At 35.3% G+C, this 25,790-nt stretch overlaps 1 protein-coding gene across 2 annotated transcripts; it reads left to right on the top strand.

The window, feature by feature from the left end:
- The first annotated feature begins 256 nt into the window (after positions 1 to 256).
- On the top strand, positions 257 to 25,665 carry LOC131157827 (uncharacterized). 2 transcript variants are annotated; one of them, XM_058112226.1, is made up of 10 exons: positions 257 to 425; positions 800 to 891; positions 1,228 to 1,339; positions 14,219 to 14,255; positions 14,387 to 14,456; positions 14,676 to 14,780; positions 22,621 to 22,771; positions 22,886 to 22,968; positions 25,133 to 25,226; positions 25,319 to 25,665. In XM_058112226.1, exons 2-10 carry the CDS (start codon positions 861 to 863, stop codon positions 25,401 to 25,403), a joined length of 768 nt encoding a protein of 255 aa, XP_057968209.1. In that variant the 5' UTR covers positions 257 to 425; positions 800 to 860; the 3' UTR covers positions 25,404 to 25,665. The 2 variants fall into 2 exon arrangements, with proteins under 2 accessions (XP_057968209.1, XP_057968210.1); XM_058112227.1 differs by having other exon boundaries at positions 412 to 547.
- Positions 25,666 to 25,790: the final 125 nt, after the last annotated feature.

Raw genomic sequence — 25,790 nt, forward strand, 5'->3', positions numbered from 1 at the left:
TGGGAGCATTTTCTCAAAATTTATTTTTTTGTGAAGCTTATTATTATAATTTTAATATCTTAAAACTAAAATAAATATGTTAATATAAAAGTATATTTTTATTATAACTAATATTACAATTTTTCTTTTACAAATTGTCAATTAATAGATATTTATAACTATTAATGCTAAACTTTGTATCACACTTAATTTCCAAAAATATTATCCATTATCAGAATTATTATATTATAAAAAAATTATTATTTATGACGACATTACTCTGCCGACTGCTCAATGGCAGATTTATAAAGACAGGCGCGGCCTCAGATGCCAGAAAAGGTGTGGCCCAAAAACACAGAGGGAGGGAGAGAGAGAGAGAGAGAGAGAGAGAGAGAGAGTCATTACCTTCAAATTGGAAGAAGGTTGGGAGCTCTGATTCAGTCCAGGTTGGTACTTGGTAGAAAGGGCTAAACCCTAAAATGTAATTGGCTTCTCTGTCTAAACAGATGCAAGCCTAAGCTTAGCTTCATGTGATGGATACCTATTAACCATATGTGTAATTTATTTGGTAAAATGTTTGTTGGGCATTGTTGTTGAGTGTGATGGGTTGCTTGCCTTTTGTCATTTTTCTCTAATTTTGGAACATTTATCGTACAATTAGCATTTTTCACTTTTCATTTGGAGTTATATCAGATATGCACAGCTGTAGTTGATGCAAGTCCGTGCGTTTTGCTATTTTATTTTTTATTTTTTTAAATTTATATGTACCGCCTAATTGGGTGTTAGCGGCTAATGTCAATTTGGTGTTCCTCCATTGCAGTTCCTCTTTTGCATCCTTTGAATAATCAGTCTCAGGAGCGTGGTTTTTTTGGGGTTTTAAGATGAGCTTCAGTGGCCCTTCCGTTGGTTCTGGTTAGTTTATTTGTTTCCTTCAATATCTTCATACTATGATGCAAAAGCTAATCGATGAATTATTATGTTTTTTTTTCTCTCCATTTGATATCTGAGGAACCTGGAAAGAGAGAGAATGAAAAGAAAACAAACAGTAGAAGGGATAATTTCCTAGCTTTTATCATCGACTAGATGAATAGTAATTCGTAGATTCATCTGGGTATGCTATGTCTGAAGAATTAGTATGGACCTCATGTGAAAGTATTCTCAGATGTTATAAAATTTCTTTTATACTCGTGTAATCTTATTCTTTACAGGTCTTTTTGTTTAGTGAATTTTGTTGCAATACCATTTCAGGTGGTGGAACAGCTAGGGCATTTGAGTTTGGAAGGACTTATGTGGTTAAGCCTAAAGGAAAACATCAGGCTACCATAGTTTGGTTACATGGCCTTGGTGATGATGGATCAAGGTATTGTCCTGACTGAACTTTATCCCCATCCTCAAGATTTGGTTGAAATATATCTCTATCCTTCTGAAGATTTGTGCATGTGATTTTAATGTTGTTATTCTTCTCTTTGACCATTATTCCGATTGAATGCTCCACTTGGCTTCATTGAAAATCATGGAAGGAAAAGATAAGCTTGAAAGTTTTCATGTTTCCGACCTTGAGGTTCGAGTTAACGTGCATGTGAAAGCATGGATCTGGTTATGGGATTCTAATTTCTAAATCTTTGGTGGCATTGATAATGGATATTAAACATCTCCTCCCAACTGATAAGTTAGATACACAGATATGTGTGATTTTGAATTTTTGCCTTCAAATTTCAATTATTTAAAATGAATTCTCTGTCAGACTAGATCCATTTTAAAATTTCACATTGAAATTTTTTGCTTTAAGAATTTTTTAAATTGTCTGTAACTGATTACTCGTGATTCTGAAAATTCTTATTTTTTTGCTTGTTCCATAGCAACAAAAACATCATTGTGGTCAATTTTGATCATTTTGAACTAGATTGTGCCTCCATGTTTATTGATGTAAGCTGTGTACAGTGCATTCATTGCTGGAATTTTTTGATCAATCTTTGACTATTGCTTATGTTTATGGTTTCTATTGATTTGTGTGAGTTAACATTGGGTGTGGCATGTGTTTAAGGTGTCAATGAATAAATACCCATGCATGCTTATCCCATTCTTTATTGGGAAAAGGCAAAAAGATGATGGTTTTGGTTATCTACTCCTTTGTACTATAGTTTATGTGTTTATAAATTATGGGCTCCTTTTTTTCATGGTGAAAAAAATAAATAAATAAAAAAGATAGTGTTTGTTGCCTGTCCTTGTTCTTGTGTGGATTTTGGTTGTTATGCTTCACCATGTTGAGTGGATTTCAATTTTATCAAATTTGTTGCTATGATGATCACGTTTATCAGCTCCCTCGCGCTCTCTCTCTCTCTCTCTCTCTCTCTCATAAATCTTGAACAGGTGACCACTCTGATGGCTCTCCCTCTACCCTCACAAAGAGGGGAGTTTTATGGCCTGGTGTCACAGGCCGACTAATTTCATACCTTTGTGAAGGTCCGTGCGGCGCTAGTTAAAGCACTCTTGCTTAACTAGTCAGCCAATTGTTTACCAACATTCATCCACCATACACTTTCATTAGCATTCATTCAAATAGTAGCGGAAACAATATTAAATTCATGAAAGCAGTGGCAAACTAGCAGTAAACTTTGAAGCAAACATAATTCATTAACAATACCTCCGTTGACATTGTATGTTTAGCAAGGGAGGCAAGTACGCTAAATACATTGACAATAGTTAGTGAGTTTTATAATGACTAATGAACACTCACCCTCCCTTAAAGAGGTTTTTATGTAATTATCATCCTGCCACTAGGAAACATCAAAGTGATTGAGGAGTCATACTGCCTTATTTGGCATACAAATAAACTATTAGTAGAAAATAACCCTACACTAATATTTACATGTTCGAAACCCATCCTAAGCACACAAGACAAGCAGTCACAGACAAGCATAATGCCCTGAACAAGCTTAGCTCGTGACACTCCCCCACTTATGCGGTCGATGTCCTCGTAGACTTTGCCACTTCACTAGGAACTTCTGCCGCTTCTTCCTTGAGGATATGAACTTTATGTTTGCAAGGATCTCTTCAACTTCACGTCTGTCAAGTTGCATTGTCTTCAACTCTACTCTGTTGGACTGAATTCTACTCAGATCATCGGTGTCGACATTGAATTGCTTGAGGTAGCTGACATGAAACTGCGGTCTTCTCCTCTAATCTGTCCACTTCTTCATCTACTTAAAAGCTTTCTCCTGATAGGTTCGGGCAAACTCTGCATTCTATCTCCATTCTCTGGTGAAGATGTATGCCCTGGGACTCTTTTGTCTGTATGACTCGCCCACTGTGTGAGGTAACAGCGGCTGCTGGCCTGTAACAAGCTCAAAAGGGCTCTTGTTGGTTGTTGAGCTCCTTTGGGCATTGTCACAGAATGGAGCCACATCAAGTAGTTGCACCCAATTTTGGTTGTCGTTGACAAAATGGCGCAAACACTCTTCTAGTAGCTCTTTGAATCTCTTCGTCTGTCCATCTGTCTGTTGGTGAGAACTCGAAGAGATGTCAATATGTGACCTGAATATCCTCAAAAATTCTGTCAAAAAGTTGTTAGTGAACATTAAGTTTGGTCACAAACAATAACTTGGAGAACACCCCAATATTTCACAATAGTCACACGGAACAATTGTGTCGTCTCCTTTGCCGAACAGTACTTTGGTGCGGCTATGAACGTACCAAACTTCCTCCGTTCTCCTTTGTCTTGTTGGCAAATGAGACAAGTCCGGGTATAATCAACCACATCATCATGCATGTGCGGCCAATAATACCTCCATAGTAGTCCTGTCATTGGAGTCATTTTCCGTGAATACCCCTCAACGAACTTACTGTAATAGCTGGCACGGCCAAAAAAGGAACGCAATTCCTTCATTGTCGTGGGGATCTTCCATTCTTGAATCCTCCTTATCTTCTCCATACCCCTCCGGATACGACCTTGTTCAACCACAAGACCAAGGAATTTGTTGCTCCGCTGAGCGAAAGAAAACTTCCCTTTCTTCACATACAAACTGTTTTCCCTCAGCCTGTCGAACACTATTCACAGATGCTCTTCATGTTTTCTCTGAAACAACACTGATGCTCCCAACGGTGCTTTGGAAGGGCGAACACATCCCTCTTCTAATTTATCAAGCTGTTTCCCCAACTCTACTATCTTTAGAGGCGCCACCCGACATGACCCTTTAGCAGGTGGTTCCACTCATGGCAACAACTCGATCTCATGCTCCACAGTCCGTCATGAAGGCAAATTGTGAGGCAGCTTATCCGGCAACACCTCCTTGTACTCATCCAACACCGCTTGGATGGTCGTAGGCACTAGCTCTTGGCCTACTTGTTCATCTACCACCACCGTGGCTAGATGTGTTTGCCCACCCTTTCTCAAACCCTCGGTGAGTTGTATGGTTGAAAGGGACTTCCCGCAGTTTCCTTTCGTTGCAACGACTTGCACCATACATAAGTGATCTTCCAGCAGACATAGGGAACCAGCCGAAGGCATCAACACTGCCCTCGTCCCCCTTAGGAACTCCATTCCTAGAATGTCTGGAAAGTCCTCCAACGACACCGCTGTGAAATTTGCATGATCTTTCTATTGTCCAAGCTTCACAGTAATTTGCTTGGCTACTCCCAGAGTAGGCTGGGCTACAGAATTAATTGCTTTCCTGCGTTTTGTATCTTTCTCTAAGGATAAGTTGAGTCTCCATGTTTGTAACTGTGAAAAAAAATTATGAGTAGCCCCTGTATCCACCATAGCGCGGGTACTCTTCCCATTGATCCTCAAGTCCACAAACATTAACCCTTTTGCTTGTGTAACTTCTGGTGCTTTTGCCTGCTTTTTCAATGCATTCACCTGCCACATTGCACCTACCCTCGGGGCATCATCCTCTTCCTCCTCGCTTTCCACCACTTGTCCCGAAGTGGAAGTTTGTAAGGTATTGAGTAATCTCTTATGTTGACACTCACTCACTCTATGAGGTCCTCCACACAAGTAGCACGAAATTTTACTCTTTTCCTTTCCGTTGGGTGTGTTGAACCCTCGAGACGACAAAGCTTCCTTAGAAGTCGATGCTTTATAGTCGGCTCTCCCCACTCTTGGGCTTGCCTTTCTTGAAAGACTTTCCACTGTTTCCCTCTTCGTCAAACCCTTTGGACGAAACGGTATTATCACCAGCGTAGTCAGTTAAGCGTTTTGCATCAGCTTGTGCGGTAGACAAGTCTTGAACTCTTTGCCTATGAAGTTCAGTTCTTGCCCATAGTTTCATCCCTTCCAGAAAGTAGAACAACTTGTCCTTCTTCGACATATCCCAAATATCCAACATCAAAGCAGAAAATTGTTTCACATATTCCCTGATTGACCCCGTATGCTTGAGATCTCTCAGATTTCTCCTTGTATTATACTCAACATTCTCAGGAAAGAATTGGGCCTTGAGCTCTCTCTTCAAGTTTGCTCAACTATCGATTACACAACTTCCGTTTTCAATATCTTTGTACTTGGAACGCCACGACAATTTGGCGTCACCAACCAAGTACATGGTCGCAGTATTCACCTTTGCCTGTTATGAGGCCATCCTCACAGCGCGAAAGTAGTGCTCCAAATCAAACAAGAAGTTCTCTAACTCCTTGGCATCCCGGGCACCCCCATACATTATGGGTTCTGGCACTTTGACCTTGCTAACTCCTAGAGTGTTGGAGTTTCCCATAGCAAGAACCATCAAATTCACCTTTGCATCCAGATCAACCATCTGCGACTGCAAAGTTTCAACTGTATGGCGAAAGTCCTTTGACATTTCACCTAACAAACTTTCTTGATGCTTTTGTGATCCCATCACTTCGTCAACAAGTTCCCTCATCTGGGCCACCTCCGCGGCCACAGTATTGGCTATTGCCTCAACCTGTGCTTCCAACACACTGATCCTCTCAGCATTGTTTGGTGCCATGGTCACTTACCAAAGCTTTCTAAATCCCACAACGAAGGTAACTGAATTCTTGTAGCAACTGAGCCTTGTCTATGATATAAACTGTCATGGGCCGACTATTTTCACACTTTTGTGATGGTTCGTGCGGCGCTAGCTAAAGCACTCTTGCTTAACTAGCTAGCTAGTCGTTTACCAACATTCATCCACCTTACACTTTCATTAGCATTCATTCAAATCGCAGCGGAAACAATAATCAATTCATGAAAGCAGTGGCAAGCTAGCTGTAAACATTGAAGCAAACGTAATTCATTAACAACACCTCCGTTGACATTGTGTGTTTAGCAAGGGAGGCAAGTAGGCTAAACACATTGACACTAGCTAGTGAGTTTTACAATGACTGATGAACATTCACCCTCCCCTAAAGAGGTTTTTATGTAATTATAGTCCTGACACTAGGAAACATCGAAATGACCGAGTAGTCATACTGCCTTATTTGGAATACAAATAAACTACTAACATAAAATAGCCCTACACTAGTATTTACATGATGGAAACTCATCCCAAGCACACGAGACAAGCGGTTATAGGCAAGCATAATGCCTTGAACAAGCTTAACTCGTGACACCTGGGGACACCTTTTTTTTTAAGTTAATACATACAAGATCCAATTTTTAACTTGTAAGATGGGTAAATTATTCTATTTTATATTGTGCAACAATTTTAAGTTAAATACTATAGTTTATATGTTTTTTAAAAAATTGATTATGCGTTGCTATTAGCTTTATAGTCTTTACTAGCCGCATAGTGTAGACTCTTTGGCTTTTTGGTGGTGGTTTATATAAAGATATGGTAGAAATCAAGTATTGGGTTTTTAAAATGATAAAAAGATAATTATTATGTTAAAATGCATTGCAATTAAATATTTTTATGTAATCTTATAAAATGGAACAAATGCAATCGTAAAAAGAAAATATTGTAGTATTCTTAAATTCTAGATACCCAATCCCTAAATGTTCCCCATCTTTTATTATTTTTTAAAATCATCGTTTAGGTGAAAAATCAAGCTATGCTATATGAATAAGAATGTTGGGTAACTAAGAAACAACATATCCAAAAAGTAGACGTTTCCAAATGAGAATGCGAAGGTGGATGAGGGATATAATGTTAAAGATAAATTAAGGAACATGTTTGCGGTAAGTTAGGTGTGACTCTTACAGGAGACCAGATAAGGGGGTGACTTAGATAGTTTGAGGGTTTGCAACGTAGGCCAAATAGTGCACCAGTAAGGAGTGAGCTAATTACTAGGAGGGGTAGATGGGGTAGGGGTAGACCTAAAATAACTTGGAATGAGATGATGAGTTAGGATTTAATAGTCCTAAGTTTGTCAGCGGAAATGGATTCATGTGGCTGACCCACCTAGTGATACTTAAGGGCATGTTTTGTTGTTGGGTGAAGTCAAGCTTTTTAACTTCCACAAACAAAAAAATTATTAATTAATTATCTCTATTTTCCACTCCATAGCTATTATACCATATCTAGATTTTTTGTGGAATTCACCAACATCAAGGGATGTACCAAAATGGTCTTCTACAAAAAATGAGAGGGGAAGAGCTTATAGCTTAAAAAAGTTGCAGAGAAATCCAACAAGAGTCAGGTTTGGGAGAAAAAAATTGTGGGAATATCCTGGACATTGTAATCACATACACACAGCCACACACACACACACACACACAGAAAAACGTACAGAGATATCGTTTCCAGAAACAAAATGGAAAAAAATTAAATAGAAAACTTGTCACAAAAAAAAGGAAATTATGTAAAATTTTAAAATCATTGGATGAAAAATGTAGCCAAAAGCAATTGCAGTAAAAAAAAAGTTACAGGTCTTGGAATAACCTGGTCTGTACTGTAGGAGTGACAAGTCTTGTTTTAAGGGCGTGTAGATCATTGGAAATATGGCAATGGTGGGCAGGATGCTCGCGACTTGAACGGAGGAGGGGGAAAGGATGTGCAGCCTGCTATTAGCAACCAGAATTTCTGACAGCATTATTTCCAGAGGATGTGTGGTGGCTGTTGCCTGCATGCTTTGCATTGTTGAACTTCTGGGTCAGTAAAAAATTGACATACATTTAAAAGTAAAAAAGTAGAAACCAAAAATATAGAAATTGTAAATTACAAAGCTGGAGTGGGATTTTCTTTTTCCTTTTTGACTTGATGTAGCCAGGTAAAGGGCAAAGATTTGCATTTTTGAGATTCACAAGAAGAGCTGCACTTGGATAGGGAGAATTCTCAGCTTTTGACCCTCCCCAGCATCCCCTACCATCAAGTTCATCTGATTCGGTCTGTATAAGTATCCCTATTTTTGTGCTATGTTCTAGTTATGTCAGGAGTTCTAGTAAGAATAGAAGAAGAATAAAGGAGGAGGAGGCAGTTATAAGATGACTGATTTACTTATTTTCTCTAAACAAGCTTTTGGCTCTTGCATTAAATAGACATGAGAAAATCCAAGGAAAGTTAGGATAAAATGTTGCTAGATAAGAGTGTATATTGATTGTTGTAATTAGCTGCTGTAGTATGTGATGTGTTGGTAACTTGGATAGTTTGAATGGGGTGTGTAGACATATTAACTTTTATATGATGGGAATGTATAATTAGGAGCATTTTGAAAAAGAGTCTAAGATAGTTTTTTGTCAAACATGTTCTTTTATTCCTTTAACACTATCGTAATTATATATATAATAAAGATTTTCAATACAATGATAATGAGAAAATCTCCTAGTTATGATTATTAAGTGGTTATTTTTGTTTAGTTAACTATAAAAAAATTAGCACTTGAGAAAATTGAATGGTAAATGAGGTGAGTTCACATCAAGTAAACTACATGTCAATCGACACAGGTTAGAAGAAAAAAGACTCTGTATGAAATAACATTAGTTTGTTTAGAATTGAAGTATAAACTATTTTTATTATTTTATAAGTTTGTTGTCAATCAAAAGAAGTTAAATAATTTAGAAAATGAAATTTCAAGGTTTTCAATAGAAAACTTAAATGTTTTATCAGAATAATATTAACCCTCCTTTGTATCATTATGTTTTTGAGTTGTGTTGAATTCTTTGGAGATATCTTTGTACTCCTGTTTTTGCTTCATATTATTTGATTGAATGAAAAAGAACTTTTAATTTTTTTTTGTTTTTTAGCTTAAAAAAGTGACTTTTGATTATAAAATATTTAGTATGGAAATCTGTGTGGAGATGTTTTTAATGTATTTTATGCTCATATCATTGTATAAAAAGTGAGGATGATATTGTCTTGGTTAAGGACGAAGATATTAAAGAAAGATGGCGAAGTTACTTTAGTAAGTTGTTTAACGAAAACCAAATAAAAGGCTTAAATTTAGAATTGTCAAATGAGGAAAAGACTAAAAATATAAGATTTATTCGAAAAATTAGAGTTAACGAAGTTAAGTTTGCACTAAAAAAATGAAAAATGGGAAAGCTATGGGACCAGATAACATCCCAATTGAAGTTTGGAAATGCTTGGGTGATAACGGAATTATATGGTTAACTAATTTATTTAATACAATTGTAAAAACTAAGAAAATGCCAGATGAATGGAGGAAAAGCACTTTAATACCTATATACAAAAATAAAGGAGATATTCAAAATTGTAATAACTATCGTGGAATTAAACTTATGAGTCATACGATGAAACTATGGGAAAGAGTAGTTGAACAAAGATTAAGGTTAGAAACGAAGATCTCAAAAAATCAATTTGGTTTTATGCCTGGGAGATTTACAACAGAAGCTATTTATCTTTTAAGAAGATTAATGGAAAAGTTTAGGGAAAAGAAGAGGGACTTGCATATGATATTTATTGACCTTGAGAAAGCATATGATAGGATACCTAGGGAAGTTCTATGGTGGGTTTTAGAAAAAAAGGGTGTATGTTGTAGGTATACCGATGTCATTAAGGATATGTACGATGGAGTAATGACTAGTGTAAAGACTATAGATGGAGAAACTAGAGAATTTCCAATTACCATAGGTGTACATCAAGGATCTGCTTTGAGTCCTTATCTTTTTGCTTTAGTGATGGACCAATTGACTAAAAGTATTCAAAAGGACTTTTCATGGTGTATGTTGTTTGCAGATGATATTGTATTAATTGACGAAACTAGGGATGGAGTAGAGGCTGAGTTAGAATTATGGAGAGAAGCTTTGGAATCTAGAGGCTTTAAGATAAGTAGAAATAAAACAGAATATATGAAATGTAATTTTAGTAATGATAGGAGGAATATTGGAGACAAAGTTAAACTTGATGATGAAGAAATAAATAGCACTTGTAGATTTCGATACCTTGGATTTATTATGCAAGCTGAAGGAGAAATCGAGGATGATGTAATGCATAGAGTTAAAGAAAGTTAAATAAAATGGAGAAGTTCTTCAAGTGTTCTATGTGATTGTAGAATACCCTTAAAATTGAAAGGGAAGTTTTATAGGACAGCTATAAGACCAGCTATGCTATATGAATCAGAATGTTGGGCGACGAAGAAACATAATATCCATAAAGTAAAAGTTTCCGAGATGAGGATGCTTAGATGGATGAGTAGTATAACATTGAAAGATAAATTAAGGGATGAACATATTCGTGGTAAGTTAGGTGTAGCTCCTATAGAAGATAAGATAAGGGAAGGACGACTCAGATGGTATGGACACTTGCAACGTAGGCTTTATAGTGCACCTGTGAGGAAGAGTGATTTAGTTACTGTGGGGGGCAGTAGAAGGGGTAGGGGTAGACCTAAAATAACTTGGGAGGAGATAGTGAGTAAGGATTTAATATCTTTGAATCTATCAAAAGAAATGGTCCATGATCGCATAAATTGGCGGAAAATGATTCATATAGCCGACCCCACTTAGTGGGACTAAGGCTTGGTTGTTTTGTTGTTGTTGTATCATTTGATGAAGGGGAGCTTAGGCGCAACGGTAAGGTTGTCGCCATGTGACCTGGGGGTCACGGGTTCGAGGTGTGGAAACAGCCTCTTGCCAAAATGCAAGGTAAGGCTGTGTACTATAGACCAATTGTGGTCTGCTCCCGAATACACGGGAGCTTTGTGCACCGGGCTGCCTTTTTTTTTTTTAAAATCATTTGATGAAAAAATAAGATTGTTTAGTTTAACAAGTTTTGGCTCTAAGAAATGCAGGATACTTATTTATAACATTGTAAGATATCAATAGTATATTATAAAAGGAGAAGTATGTCTCCATTTTTGGTTGGCAACATAAGTTTTACGAAGTGTGTAAAGAAATTTATAAATTTTGAGTGGAGAAAGCCAATGGTTGATTTGTATCTCGGGCATTTGGAAAGGCATTCTCTTACTCTAAACATCATGCCACATTAATGCTGTTCATTGAACTTGCTCTGCTACATTCATCTATACTTAGAGATGACTCTCGAAAAGAATAAAAAATTTGAACTATATATACTTGATATACCATCTTGCGCTTTGCCATCTTTCTCATTGAATGGTAGCAGCACTATCACCATCTTTATTGAATTCTTTTGTATCATTTTCATGGCCATCTTTGCTGATACACTTAACAACTGCCATGACCTCCTGGCAAATTATGCCTATATTTGACGCAAAAATAACATTTATGTGCACACGTTATGGATGCTGTTTGTGAATAGTGAAAACAGGAGTTTGTTTTATTCAATGGTTTGTTTGAGAGAAATGAATAGTTTGAATACATTGTCACATATTCTCCCAAGACTCATTTTTTATGTTAAATTATTTTGTTACTTATTCCAATTTCTTTAATCCATTCTTCCGTTAGAATCATTTTAAATAGGGTAAAATCCAGCAACACCTCCAAGTTTTCTAAAAATGGCACTCCACCCTTGTGTTTTCAAAAACTGCCAAAGAATCCCCTGAGATTTAATTTTATTGACAAATGGACCTTGCATTAGTTGACTATTAGTCAACTGTTATGTAAATGTGAAAAAAAATAATTTTAACCATAGTAAAATGATATTTTAAAATGACACTTATTTAATAAATTAAATTGAAAAAATTGGTTTACATAATGTTTTGAAAACTAACTAAACGACTTGAAGACCTAATTGATTCACAAATTAACTGGTCTATTCGTTTCAATCACTTTAGATCAACCAATTGGCATCACCATAACAAAAAAATATGTACATATATTATTATTTTAGATTTTTAAAGCAAATATAAGAAAATATAAAAATTATTAATAAATCATAAAAATATTTAATAATTACAATATTACAAAATGTTTATTAGATACAAGTTTCGTAAAAATTTAATAACTAACGCATCATAAAACAAATAAAACATAATTCAATATTTTTAAATTCAAGTAACTTATCAAAAATAATGTTAAAAAAATAAAATAAAATTTCAAAATTCATTCTTTATAAAGTAAAATTGTAAAATGGGATGCTAGTTCTTTTGTATGTGAAATATGAATGCTAAATGGATAAAGAAAACCCAAATTTCTATTAATTGGTTGACCATTGTTCAAGACAATTCACCTTACTTTTCTTAATTTTATCTCAGTTGTTATTTTATTAAATATGGTATTCAATCAAATCTAAAAAGTAAGCCACAAATTGACCAACCTCCCAAATCAAAATTTTTTAAACTATATTTTATCTGTTAAAGACATATTTAGTTATTTAATTTTCATGAAACGTATATAGCAAATATTTTATAACAATATAACTATTTCAGTATTTTTTATAAATTATTTGTATTATTTATTTTTTTATTTTTGAAAATTTAAAATAATAATTAAATTATGTTGTCATGCTTATGTCAGCTGATTGACCTGAGTTAGTCACTAGGTGTTAAACTTACTTTTAAGTTTAATTTTCAAAATATATTGTAATTAACTAATAAACTTTTCCAACTTAATTTATTAAATTAATGTCATTTTCTTAATTTGTCTTATCCAAATTGAGTGTAAGGGTAAAATTGTCATTTTATTAAGGATAAGATTTAATTTTTCACTAAACTTAATGGTTGACTAACGATCAACTAACAAAAGGTTGATTTTGTCAATAAAATTAAACCTCAGGAGGTTTTGTGGTAGTTTTCGAAAACTCAAGGGGTGGAATGTCATTTTCTGAAAAGTAAGGGGGTGTTACCGGATTTTACCCTTTTAAGTATTATTCAAATTAAATAATTTGGGCGACAATTGCTTATTTTTTTATATTGTCTATTTAAGTTCACTCCTAAAATTGTGCCTAGCACAAGTCTCCACCCACTCATAGCATAATAATAATTGCATTGTTGCATGTGTGTACGCAATACGAAGGGATTTTTACAGGGATAAATTTAAAAGCAAGCATATTTTTGTTAAATATAATATTGTATGAAGGATAGGTTCATGCAAGGGAATCTTTTGGATAAGCAAACTCAGAGGGCAATATTTTTGTTGAGTTCAGTATTATTATTAGAGCTGGCTTATGTAATGGTATTTTTGTATAAACAAACTTAAAAATAAGGATATTTTTTTCAGATAAAAATTACATTTAAGACGGTCCAAATAATGGAACTTTGTATGCATAAACTTAAAAGTAAGGATATTTTTGTCAAACACAATGTTTTAAGCCCTTAACACATTTGTGCTTATATATAGTATAGATTATATACTTAATGGTTGCTGCTAACTGGATACTTTGTGCTTCACTTTTATCAGAGTCGTAAGATTAAATAGGCTGATTACTCAACTGCAGTTTAGCTGGTCTTGCAAGTTTGTGTTATGTTTTTCAATCTTCTTTAAAGACTGATGATAACTGCTCTTGCACTGAGCTTTCATATTCACTGAAGCAAGATATGTAATAGTTCCTGCTGTATGGCCTATACTTTAAGGAGATGCTTGGTTTTCACTTGAAAAAAGAATCAGCTGATTTTGTTTTTATAGATAATGCAAAACTAATGCCCATTGTGTTTTTGATAGCTATTGACACTTTGTATAATATGAGAATGTAATCCCATTTCTTTTTCTATTTGAGGATTCCTTGTCCTCTTATATTGATTGTACTCCCCTTCTCAATTAATATATCTTGTTTTTTCATCAATAAATAAACAATTCCATTTCTATCTTTTTTTTTTTTTTTAATGATTATGGTGTTATCTTCATGTTAAACTTTAAGCTTCCAATTTGCATGCTCAATGCTGCTCAGAACACAGACCACTGATTCAATTTCAACAGATTTACTAACATCTTTTAAACATATGAGTTAGTGATTGAAATCTCATTACATGTTTTGATTTTAATTGGCAGCTGGTCCCAGGTCTTGGAGACCCTTCCTCTTCCAAATGTAAGGATGAGTTTAATTTCAATTACTTGTGCCTGCTTCACTGCTTTGCTGTACATTTCATTGACTAGGAAATGGATTTTTATTTCATTCAAAAATTCATAGCTTAAGTTAGTTAAGTTTCTATTGTTCAGATTAAATGGATATGCCCAACTGCTCCTACTCAACCAGTAACTGTATTTGGTGGCTTCCCTTCCACTGCTTGTAAGTTTAATTTGCTCTGGGAACCTGTTTGTTTTTAATTTACTATTAAACACACGTATGCTGCATCATTTAGAATGAGTGAAATTATAACCTTTAATGCAATAGAAGAAATTACATACACAACTAAAAACAGGGAGTTGAAACTGTTCAGTTTTTAGAACTTGAGTGTTTGAACATTAATGAAAAACTATTTAAATCTCTTAAAATTATTTCAACCAGGGATTGATGTGGAAGGCTTTTCTGAAGATGCTCGTGATGATTTGGAGGGTTTGGATGCTTCAGCAGCACATGTTGCAAATTTGTTGTCAACAGAACCTGCTGGAAGTAGGTTCTCTCTTTCAATCTTTTTTTTTTAATGCAAGAGTATCTATACTTGTTTTGTTTTGTGTTGGTTTTTGTTTTTTTTGTCCACGTGTCACTTTTGGAGAATTCAAAGCCTTTGAGATCACCATGCTCATTTTATTCCTTATGTTATGGGAAACATAACTTTTGATGTAGGACAGAAAGCAACTATTTGGTTAGATAGGCTTGATCCTATTTGGAGGCCTAATTCAAAGAAGTGGTTTCAAGATAAGACCATTTAGTTTTAGTTAGTATTTTATTATAACTAGCACTTTAATTATTATGATTATGTGGTTATTTTTAATTATGGTTTTTTAGGATTTTAAATATGCGAAAAGTTTTAGGTGGGTTAGGATTAATGAAATTGAATTGTTTTTCCCCATCCCCCTCTTACCCATCTCTTTGTTTGCGGCTGACTTCATCAACTTTGATTTGTAGTTCTTAGGACAGCCAATGCAACCATTCACTTAGAAAGATTTCAAAAATTCTTCCATCCCTCTAACTACAATTAACTATCAACCAATTTCTAGAATTTTAGGTGGGATGGAGGGTTGTAATTCTTTCTACTTCTTGAGGTATAATGACAGGGCTCTAATAGAAGAAATAGGCAGAGAAATTTTGTGCTATACATGGTAATCCTTCTAATATCCAAATGGGATCTCGAACTCTGTACTTGTGGAAAAAATAAAAGAGAACTAATAGATTACTTAAATATTTATCCTAATCCATTAGTTGAGACTTCAAGGGGTTTTACTTGAGATGAAAGAGCAAAAATGGATTCAAGAGAAAGTAACTATAAGATTTCTTATTGTTTCTATTATTATTATTATTATTATTATTATTATTCAAGAATCAGCTACCTAATTGAGATAATTAAGGTAATTGTTGGAAATTATGAGCTTAAGGGAAGATTTCGCCCCTCCAATACAGTGCAGAAGGCTCGTTAGTGTCCAACACCTGAGGTACAGTCCTTTCGATTGGTGTGCACTCACCAATTAGGAGATGGGAACATTATGACTCAGTTAACCCAAATAGATATATTGCAACAATGACCACAAGAAAGAAATCACGATTGAATCAGCACTGAAGGAATTTTCAGATAGAAGAATTTGTGAGGAAGAAGAAAGCACTAGCAGTTATACTCTGAATATATCTATCCTCGACACACACACACATAATTATTATAAAACGGTCACAAAATGGTCAACTACAAAGGTCACAAAATGTTTAATAACAAAAAGTCACATAAACGGTCACATAATCGCAATAAATTTTAAGATTATTGGTAGAGGAGGGAAGCAATAAATGTATTTGAAATACCTTTTACACAAAATACCAACAATCCCTCTTGATATCAAAAGACTAAAGAATATATGGGTTAACCAACTAGAATCTAATGTATCATATTTTTGGGCTATGAACCAGACCTAGGAAGATAAGTTGTGATCCGCGAAAGTATGGTAAAACATTAAGTCTTTATGAACCATAAATCATATTTTAAGTCAAATAAGCTCACCATTCACAATTCAATCTTAAGCTTAATTATTCAACGCGGATTGGCCCAAATAGGCCATGTGCCTCGCCTGGTATCATGAGCGCTCTAGCAATTCTGCTTAAGATTACATGGGAGCGGCCCTACTCTACATTCATGTTGGTGAAACCATCAAGTATGCACTGCATTTGAGCACACCACCCATAAGGGCTATGGAACTAATTAAGAGTAATAGCTCAATCTCACACATTGCAGTCTTACACTATCCTCACCATAGGAATGCATATTCATAATTTCTATGATAGTGTATACTAGCCTAGTAGGTCAACTGATGACTTGTTATTACCCATATGAACCTACTTCATGGGATCTCCAATTGCGTAGGTTGGGTTACCGTCATCTTTGACCTTTGGTTATAGGGATAAGACCTATTGTCCTTGATGAGTCACACACTAGCTTTCTACCTCGTGGTTTAGTTTTAGGATTTGCTAAATTCATCTTTGACCCCACATAATCTAGGAATATTACTCCCTTGCTTAACAATTACTTTAAAACATCATGTATTTGGCGTATATGCTTGTTTTTTCCGTTATAGATTTTATTCGTTGTATGATCTATTGTAGCTTAGCAGTCATAGTGCATAGATGCTGTTGGAACTAGTTTCATTCATAAAGGATATTTTGCTAAGAAATTCCTTAGCCAGTTTTAATTCCAACCATCTCTAAGGAAATAAACTTGAACTTTATGGTGGACTGAAATATAACAATTTGTTTGGATGATTTTCAATGCATAACACCCCCTCTTCATAAATTTATACACCTAACTTGCATCATTACCTTGGGCCTATATGGAAAAACTGAGAGGATATCTTGTTCTGACTAATTGGAGTATGTACAGGTGGCAGTTAGAGGTAAAATTTTACGAATGGACATTAAAACAACATAGCCTTATACCATTTGTTGCATTTCCATTGAATTTTAGAAAATTATTCATTTTCAAAGTCATTGGTAAAACAATATAGGTTTTTTTTTTTTGGCTTGGGATTGAATTGATTTACAAGTCCTAGTAGTTGAATTTGTTGACTACGTTGTTGTTATTTGATTTGTTGACCATAGCTTGTTTTTTCATTTGATCTTGCGGTTAATTGATCTAGTTTTCATTTCTTGATAATTTAGACAACTCAGGATGAGGATGTTGTTATTATTTAATTACTTGCTTAATAACTAGGAAGTAAGATAAATTGCTAGTTTTGCTAGAAAATTTTTTTGATAGGGATTTCAAATTTAGTATTTATTAATTTTGGGTTAAAAAGTCACGGGATTTGAAAGCTTAGTGTATACAAATTTCTTAAATTATTAAAATCCTTTGTTTCTGATTGTTGTAAATTTTTGCAATTGCAATATTCTAGATGATCAATGCATATTTAAGTACATGAAAGGTTACTATGACATAATCTAATGGTACGTAGGACACATGCTAAGTAATTGAATAAGATGAAGTTTCTAAGAAATATAAGAGTTATAATTATTATTATTTCCAATAATCTATCGAAACTATTTTTTGATTGTGAAGAGTGAATGTCTGGTCTAATTTTGAGAAAGTTTCTCAATGATATAGTTTTATTTAAGAGTGAATGTTTGGTCTATATCCAAGACTATTTTCATCAATTAGCATTGTGATTTTACTGTGTAAATTCTCTCTCTCTTTTAGTGAATTGATTGATGATAGGGGTGTGCAGTACCAAATTAGCAAGTATTGAAGATTGTTGGAGGACCTAAATTTCCCAGGTGCCTTTATGGCTAGGCGATTCATTAAAAATTATCAAAATCTTGGAATAATTGTAAGTAGCATTTGAAATACAAAAGAAAGCAACTTTGTCATTAGAGGATGTCATGGTGTGCCTTATTATAGAAGGGAACCTATTTCCATGCCTTTTGTTTGGTGCGAATTTACAATTAAAGAAGAATAGAGGTGATGGTGTATCACAATCTGAATATTCTAAAATAATTGTAAGCTTGTTCTTTTAATGAATTATTCTCGTCCTAATGTAGCGTACACAATTTGTAGATTTTGTAGATATAACCAAAATCCTAACCGAGACGATTAGAATGCATTGAAAATACTATTCAGATTTTTGAGGGGTACCATGGACTGATATCATGTATAGCAAATTTCCCGCTGTATTAGAAGGTTATAGTGATGCTAACTGAATCTTTGATTTAGATGAGACAAAATCCACTAGTGGTTATGTTACCTTAAGAGGGGGTGTTAAGAATTGAAGTTGAGTGGCTAAGAAATTTCTTAGCAAATATCCCTTTATGGATGAAACCAGTACCATCAATGTCCATATACTATGATTGCCAAGCTACAATAGCTCATGCGAAGAATAAAATTTATAATGGGAAAACAAGCATATATGCCTAACTCCCTAAGACATGATGTTGTAAAGCAATTGCTAAGCGAGCGAGTAATATTCCTATTTGATGTGAGTTAAGAGATGAATTTAGCAAATCTTCAAACTAGACCACTAGGTAGAAAGTTAGTGTGTGACTCATTGAGGGGAATGAAACTCATACCTATAACCAAAGGTCAAGGGTGATGGTTGCCCAACCTATACGATTTGAGGTCCCATGAATTAGGTTCGTATGGATAATAATAAGTCATCAGTTGACCTTGTATACATTATCATTGAATTTATAAATGCCCATTCCTATGTTGAGGATAGTGTAAGATTGCAACATGTGAGGTTAAGCTTTTACTCTTAATGAATTTCGTAGCCTTATGGGTGGCGTGCTTAGTTGTAGTGCATACTTGATGGTTTCACCTACACGAGCGTATAGTAGGGCCGCCCTTATGTAATCTTACACAAGATTGCTAGAGCGATCATGAAATCCAGGTGAGGCACATGGCCTATTTTTCACCAATCCATTTTGAACAGCTAAGCTTAAGATTGTAATGCTGATGGTAAGCTTGTTTGGCTTACAATGGGAATTGTGGTTCATGGAGACTTAATGGTTCACCATACTTTTGTGGATCACAACTTATCATCCTAGGTTTGGTTCATAGCCCTAAAAGCACCAGATACGATATATTACATTCTAGTTGGTTAACCTAGATATTCTTCAATTTTGTTAACTGTTATAAAAATGGTTATAAGTGTTTATGTGACCATTTTGTCACCGTAGTCATTTACTGTTTTGTGACCGTTGTTGTTGACCATTTTTGTGACTGTTTTATAATAATTATTTGTATGTATATATATTGAGGCTAGATATATTTTTGGAAAATGATTTCTATGATTTTCTTCTTCTTACTTACAAATTCTCTCTTTGAAAGTTCTTTTGTTGTTGAATCGATTGTGGTTTCTTTTTCTATGATAATTTTTTATTTGTGTGGGTTAACCAAGGTGTGCCGTTCCCATCTCCTGATTGGTGAGTGCACACCAATTGGAAGGGTTGTATCCTAAAGATAGACGCCAACGAGCCTTCCGGATGGTATTGGAGGGGTGAAATCTTTCCTAAGGGCAGTGCTACACACATCTTAGCCGATAACTTTCCAGAATTTTATTTTTCACATCCTATTTTTCAGATTCATAACTTCCAACATCTATTGTGAGATTTATCGGTGCTATCTAATAGTGAAAAGTGAAAGAAATAATTTTTTCGTATATATATTTGAAACATTGTTGGTTATATTTGTCTTTTATTGAGAAGCATAGTAGAAGTGTAGGGATAGACCTAAAATAACTTGGAATAATATAGTAAGGATTTATGAGCCCTTAGACTATCTTAGTAACTTGCACACGATCGTGTAAATTGGTAGAAAAGGATTCATGTAGCTGACCCCACCTAGTGGGGCTTAAGACTTGGTTAGTTGTTGTTTTGTACATTGAGGATTGGAGTTTTATGTATTTCTAGCCTTGATAGCATATGTAAATTTCAAGTTTATTCATCTATTTTTCGATTAATTTGAAGATCCTTTTGGCCTTGGACTACAACAGAGGAAGCCCTTCCCCATCTGCAACTGTGAGCCCCATCCCAATTGGATTTGAACTTGGATCCCCAAGATGAAAAATCTAAGTTCAAACTGTTGGGCTCGTCCTCTTAGGGACAACCCAAATAATATGTAATAAAACAAACACAATGAACAATAGGACAGACAGCTACTAGTTTTATGGCTTTTTTTTAGCTTCAAATGCTTAGAATCTTGCTTTGAAAAGAAGCTACCTGTTTCTTGTTTGAGAATCCATGAGTTTTTTTTTTTCATTTATATATCTATGTATGTATGTATATAATTATATTTTATGTTTTATGTTTCTTGGTCCGCATGGACAATGTTTTATTCTCTTCTGTTATGATTCTTCTGTTGGGACCAAGCCTGGCCAAGCCAGTATTTTGACTATTCAATTTGTTTTGGTCTTCTTTACATGTGCCAAAAGTTCAGGCTGAAGCCTGAACATTCACTCAAACTTACCTCTAGTCAATGATTGTCAAACATGACTTGAATTTGAGTGCATCAGAACTTAAAAAGTTCTAATAAAAAGAGTAAGATTTTGAACTCTATTATTGAATTGAAGGCACATGCAAATTTCATTGGACAGGGGAAAATGCTTCACCTCCCTTTTATGTTTAACCAACATACTTGTGCAAGAGGGAGACAAGTGGGATTGCTCACATATTAATAGTTATCATTCGAAAGCGAGGGGGGCATCTTTCGGATATAAATGTCATCCCTTTTCTTGCTTTTGCATGTGTTTGCAAGGGGACAGAAAAAAAATCCTCCTCGGCCATGTGGTTGGCCACGTGACCAGTCTTGATCCATGTGAGAAAGTTGCAATTTATTTATTTATTATTATTATTATTATTATTTAATTTTTTGTTCCGGGCATGTGTGTTGAAAGGGTAGGGGGGAGGGTGAGGTTTGTTCTTGGAGAGGGCATGGAGTTACCAGAAAACACAAATGCCCTACACAATTGGACGGAAATTTTGAAATGTGGTACATTTTTGTTCTGAAACACTAAACCAAATGATTTTTCACATAACATATTTTTTTATTAGTTGAGAGTGGGAATCATCACATTTTAATTCTATTTCTGTCATTATCTAGTTCACAACAGAAATCTCTTCTTGATTTAGGAGCAACTCAACATCCTACCCAAAATGTGCAAGTGGCATTACACTTTTTTCACCAATATATCTAGTTAAGTATAACCCTAACATTCCTCATTTTAGAGCCTCCGTTGTACTGCGATCCTGTTCCCATTCCCTGAATGTTCCACATTCTAGGTAACATTGAGGGGACCTATTCAACATTAGGGAAGGGAAGGGCAAGAGTCGTTCTTGAGTTATATGGGGAAGGGACTGTCTTCGTACTAGGCTATGCCCTTGGCCTCAAAGTTGAGTATATATGACATACAAAAAGAACATCCTGTGTCAGGAACTTATGGATATTGAACATTTGTGCCAGCCTTGTTAGTCCAAATGAGCTGAATTTCTGGCTCAAACCTATTCATGAACAGGTTTGTTTCCATTCCTAGTTCTTTGATATTTTGTTAATGCAGGAACAGTATTGTCTAGAGAAACTCTCAACTGTACACTTGTCCGGAAAACCCCACCCTCGTTTCTGTACTCTTTCTCTCTCTCTCTCTCTCTCTCTCGCTCTCTCTCTCTGTCTACGTGCACAAACATATATCTTTGTGCATTTATGCTTTTAATCTATTTTGACTAGATCAGCCTTGTTTACTTGTTTGATGCCATTATAAATTGATCAGACAGCAAGTACTTTCTCCAATTGCACTATTCCTGTAATTCTTATGTGTGAGACTGAATTTTGCTTCAGAGTTTCTATTTATAGCACTTGGTTTTGATCTCCAAGTTAAGCATGTTTATGTTGAGTTTTATACATTTTTGAATGCCCGTGTCGGTGACTATTTATTGTATTGGTGTGTTTGGGCATTTTTATATATCATTTCTTGAATTGTGAATAAATTTCATGGTCAGTCCAAAATGCCGTTTGTGGGATCATGACTTGGAATGTGCTGATTTTGTCGTCTCAGAATGTTTCAATTGAGCTTTTGACATTGCAAGTACCATATTGTTTGTAGATTGTGGAGTGACATTCATTTTATTATTACCATTTATGGTGACATCGACCATTTTAACTCTGCTTTACAATCAGTTCTTCAGAAGCTTAAAGAATCATGAAAAGGATTGTTGATTATCCATGGGATGTTCAAGCCCCTTAGTTTTCATTTTGAGTATATTATTGCTTTCTCTGCTTTCTCTAGTTTATAATTTGATATCATTTTAAATGTCAATTTCTTCACGACAGTTAAACTTGGTGTTGGAGGCTTCAGTATGGGTTCAGCAACCTCCCTCCACTCTGCAACTTGCTTTGCTTCAGGGAAGTATGGGAATGGCAACCCATACCCTGTGAATTTAAGTGCAGTTGTTGGACTAAGTGGCTGGCTTCCTTGCTCAAAGTTTGTTTCTTACAATCTTGTTTTTATCTCTGCCTGGACTTCCCATGTCTTGCAATATCTTGTGGTGCCAATGATTATCAAGTAACTATTGTTTTAACTTTTGTTCATTTCCAGGACTTTGAATAACAAGATTGGAGAGGTCGATGAGGCTGCAAGGCATGCTGCATTACTGCCCATTTTGATTTGTCATGGTAGAGGTAGTCATATTTATCTTTCACATGCTGATTTTGTTGTTTCGAGACATTAATTCATTTTGGATCTGTGGTTGATCTCCCTTTTTCGGTTTTAGCATTCTCTTGTGCATTGAAGTGCAGCAAAGAGTTGCTGAAAGTAAAGTTCTATTAAAGAATGGGAAACAAACAGAGCTGCTCATAGAAATTTGATCTCAAGGAGTTCATTATAATGTTCAGGCTCAATTTTTTAATTGTTCAAGCTCATTAAAAGTTTGTCCCTGCTTGATCAACATTTTACTCGACTAGGTTTAAACATGGTACAATAGGTTTAGAATAGTCTAGGGCTGAAGGAATTCCACTATGCAATAGTCTTTAGCTCTCCTTTGTCTTGGTAGGTTTATAAGAAAGTACTACAATTGTGCTGCAGAACCACTTCCCATCTTGATTGGTTGCTACTCAGTAGGTTCCCAGTTAAGTAAATAATTATACCTTAATTGCTTAACAATGACTGGGTGACTGCAGTCCTCTTGTCCTCTCTTCTCTGCAAGATGACACAAGAAACAAAGCCACTTGCCTCAGTGGGGGGAGCTTCTTAAGGTCAGGTCAGTATGGAATCTTAAGATAGGGAAAATGCAGAGAAAGGTTGGGTCCAGCTACAGAAAGTCACTTATTGATGCCTTAGAATCAGAGAAATGTTGGGTCCAGCTACAGAAAGTCACTTGCTAATGCGTGCCTTATGGTTCTTTGGTCAGGGAATCTGCAAGAATTTTTTCCTGGGAATATTGTGGGGAAATGTTACATTCCCACGTTTGGTTCATTAAAAGCACACTAACATGGCTGAAATTTAACCTTTCCAGGAATGTCTCCAACATTTTGTGGTGATCTGATTTTCTATCATGACCCTATACCTTTCTTCAAGAATCAGAGCAACTAGTTGTTTTCAAGAGCACAACCACCGCCAGCAAGCTTCCCTCCTCCATTGACGACCTCTGACAACTTCAACCATTATAACTCTTTGATTTGGTTTCCTTTTTATCCACATGCTTTCCCTCTATGATAAATGTGTTTTTTTCCCTCATTTTTCTCAATATATATTCAAGGTTATTTATAAATTGCCTAGTTTTGTTTGATTATTCAACATTTGTGTGCATGTATAGGATCTTTTTCTTGTTGAGGTTGAATAAGATGGCACTGTCATCTTATTTGTACAGCACCTGAACTGTCACTCTCCACGTATTGTTACTGAACCATTTTATTTTTCCACTTCTTGAATCATTAATTTTTGCTCTAGTCAAGCAAGCTTAAGCTTACCTTTAAGTTTTCACTGTTCCATTACACATAGCCAGTCATACAATCAAAAGTGAAACTAATATTTAAAACCTTCAAGATAAATTAAATTTCTGAAACAATCAGATTTTCCAAATGAAAACATCATCCCTAAATTCCTAAGCCTAAACCTTAAATAGGTGTGCTGCTCCTCCATTGTTACCTTTGGATCTAAAACTCGTTTCTATCTGAATGAATTGAAATCCCCATCATTCATACTTAAATGGGTTTGTGGCTTTGTGCAAATCTGGCATTGCGCCACTATTGATCCCTGTTGTTTCATCCCATGTATTTTCTAAATATTATTTTCAGTCTGAAAATGGCAATTTTTGTAAATTTTCCTATTTCTGGTCAATTTTTTTAATGGGACAAGAGTGCTCATAAACTCTTTTAACAGTCAAGTGCCCATCAACTCTTTTAACAGTTGAACTAGTTGGAACATCAGGGTTTGAGGAGTAAGCTACAATGGTTGGTACTTGGTAGACTAGTGGAGCACCATTGTCTTGTTTGCTGTAGATTTAGTTTAGAACTTGCAAGGTAGTGCAGTATGGAGCGAGCTGGTTCGAAATCCCATTTCTCAATATGCTGATGAATTTGGTTGCTGAATGAGTAAAACAACAGGAGAGAAGGCAAAATTAAAAAAAATAAATAAAAATTGATACTTTCTGGGTCATCTATTGTGTTCAGAATTTTGAGATTCTGTCTTTATGGGGCTTTTTTCATAATTTTGGATGTTGCCCTTGTTTGACACTGGCTTCTCCACACTTGTCATGGTCTCCGTGTTGGCATCTTAGTTCCTGGTGTTGTAAGCTATATATATATATATATATGCACAATTTAATTTTGGTATGATTCGTTGCAGGTGATGATGTGGTGCCCTACAAATATGGCGAGAAATCCTTAGTGTCCTTAAAATCTGCAGGATTTCAAGATGTGAAATTTAATCCTTACAATGGGTAAGTAATTGGTTACTCAGCAAGATCTGCATTGCATAATTGTCAGAGTACGGGCAAATAGTTATTGAGCGTGTTTCATTTGACAAATGCAGGCTTGGTCACTATACTTCTCCTGAAGAGATAAATGACCTCTGCACATGGCTAACTTCAAAGTTGGGGCTGGGAGAGCACCATTAATAACCTATAAGCAACGCACAATCTTCCAAATGGATCTTTGCAGGGTTTATTGGATGATAATCTTCAGCAATAGAAATGGAATGGCGTCTTGTACTCGCATTAATATATGCATTGAACCACCACCCCCCCCCCCCCCCCGGTGGGCCCCGTGGGGGCCCCATTGTATTTGCTATGCTTTTCTTATTTTGGTGTTAGCACAGATGTGTGGAACTCTGTTGGGCGATTCATAGAAACTTGTAATAAATGGATCATTGGTGTGCTATATGGTATCTGCCTTTTGATCTTAAATGGTGGTTGTGTCCTTGATCTTTCCCATGGTAAAAAATCATTTCTCCCAGTCCCTGAAGGGATGCGCCGTTGTTACATTTGTAACATGGCTGAACTATG

Source organism: Malania oleifera, chromosome 6 (genome assembly GCF_029873635.1).
Source record: "Malania oleifera isolate guangnan ecotype guangnan chromosome 6, ASM2987363v1, whole genome shotgun sequence".
Taxonomy (NCBI): Eukaryota; Viridiplantae; Streptophyta; class Magnoliopsida; order Santalales; family Ximeniaceae; genus Malania; species Malania oleifera.

Coding starts and splice junctions, on each gene's coding strand:
- LOC131157827 (XM_058112226.1), top strand. CDS start 861: ATGAGCTTCAGTGGCCCTTCCGTTGGTTCTG. Junction 892..1,227: donor TGGCCCTTCCGTTGGTTCTG/GTTAGTTTATTT, acceptor ATACCATTTCAG/GTGGTGGAACAGCTAGGGCA. Junction 1,340..14,218: donor CTTGGTGATGATGGATCAAG/GTATTGTCCTGA, acceptor TTTAATTGGCAG/CTGGTCCCAGGTCTTGGAGA.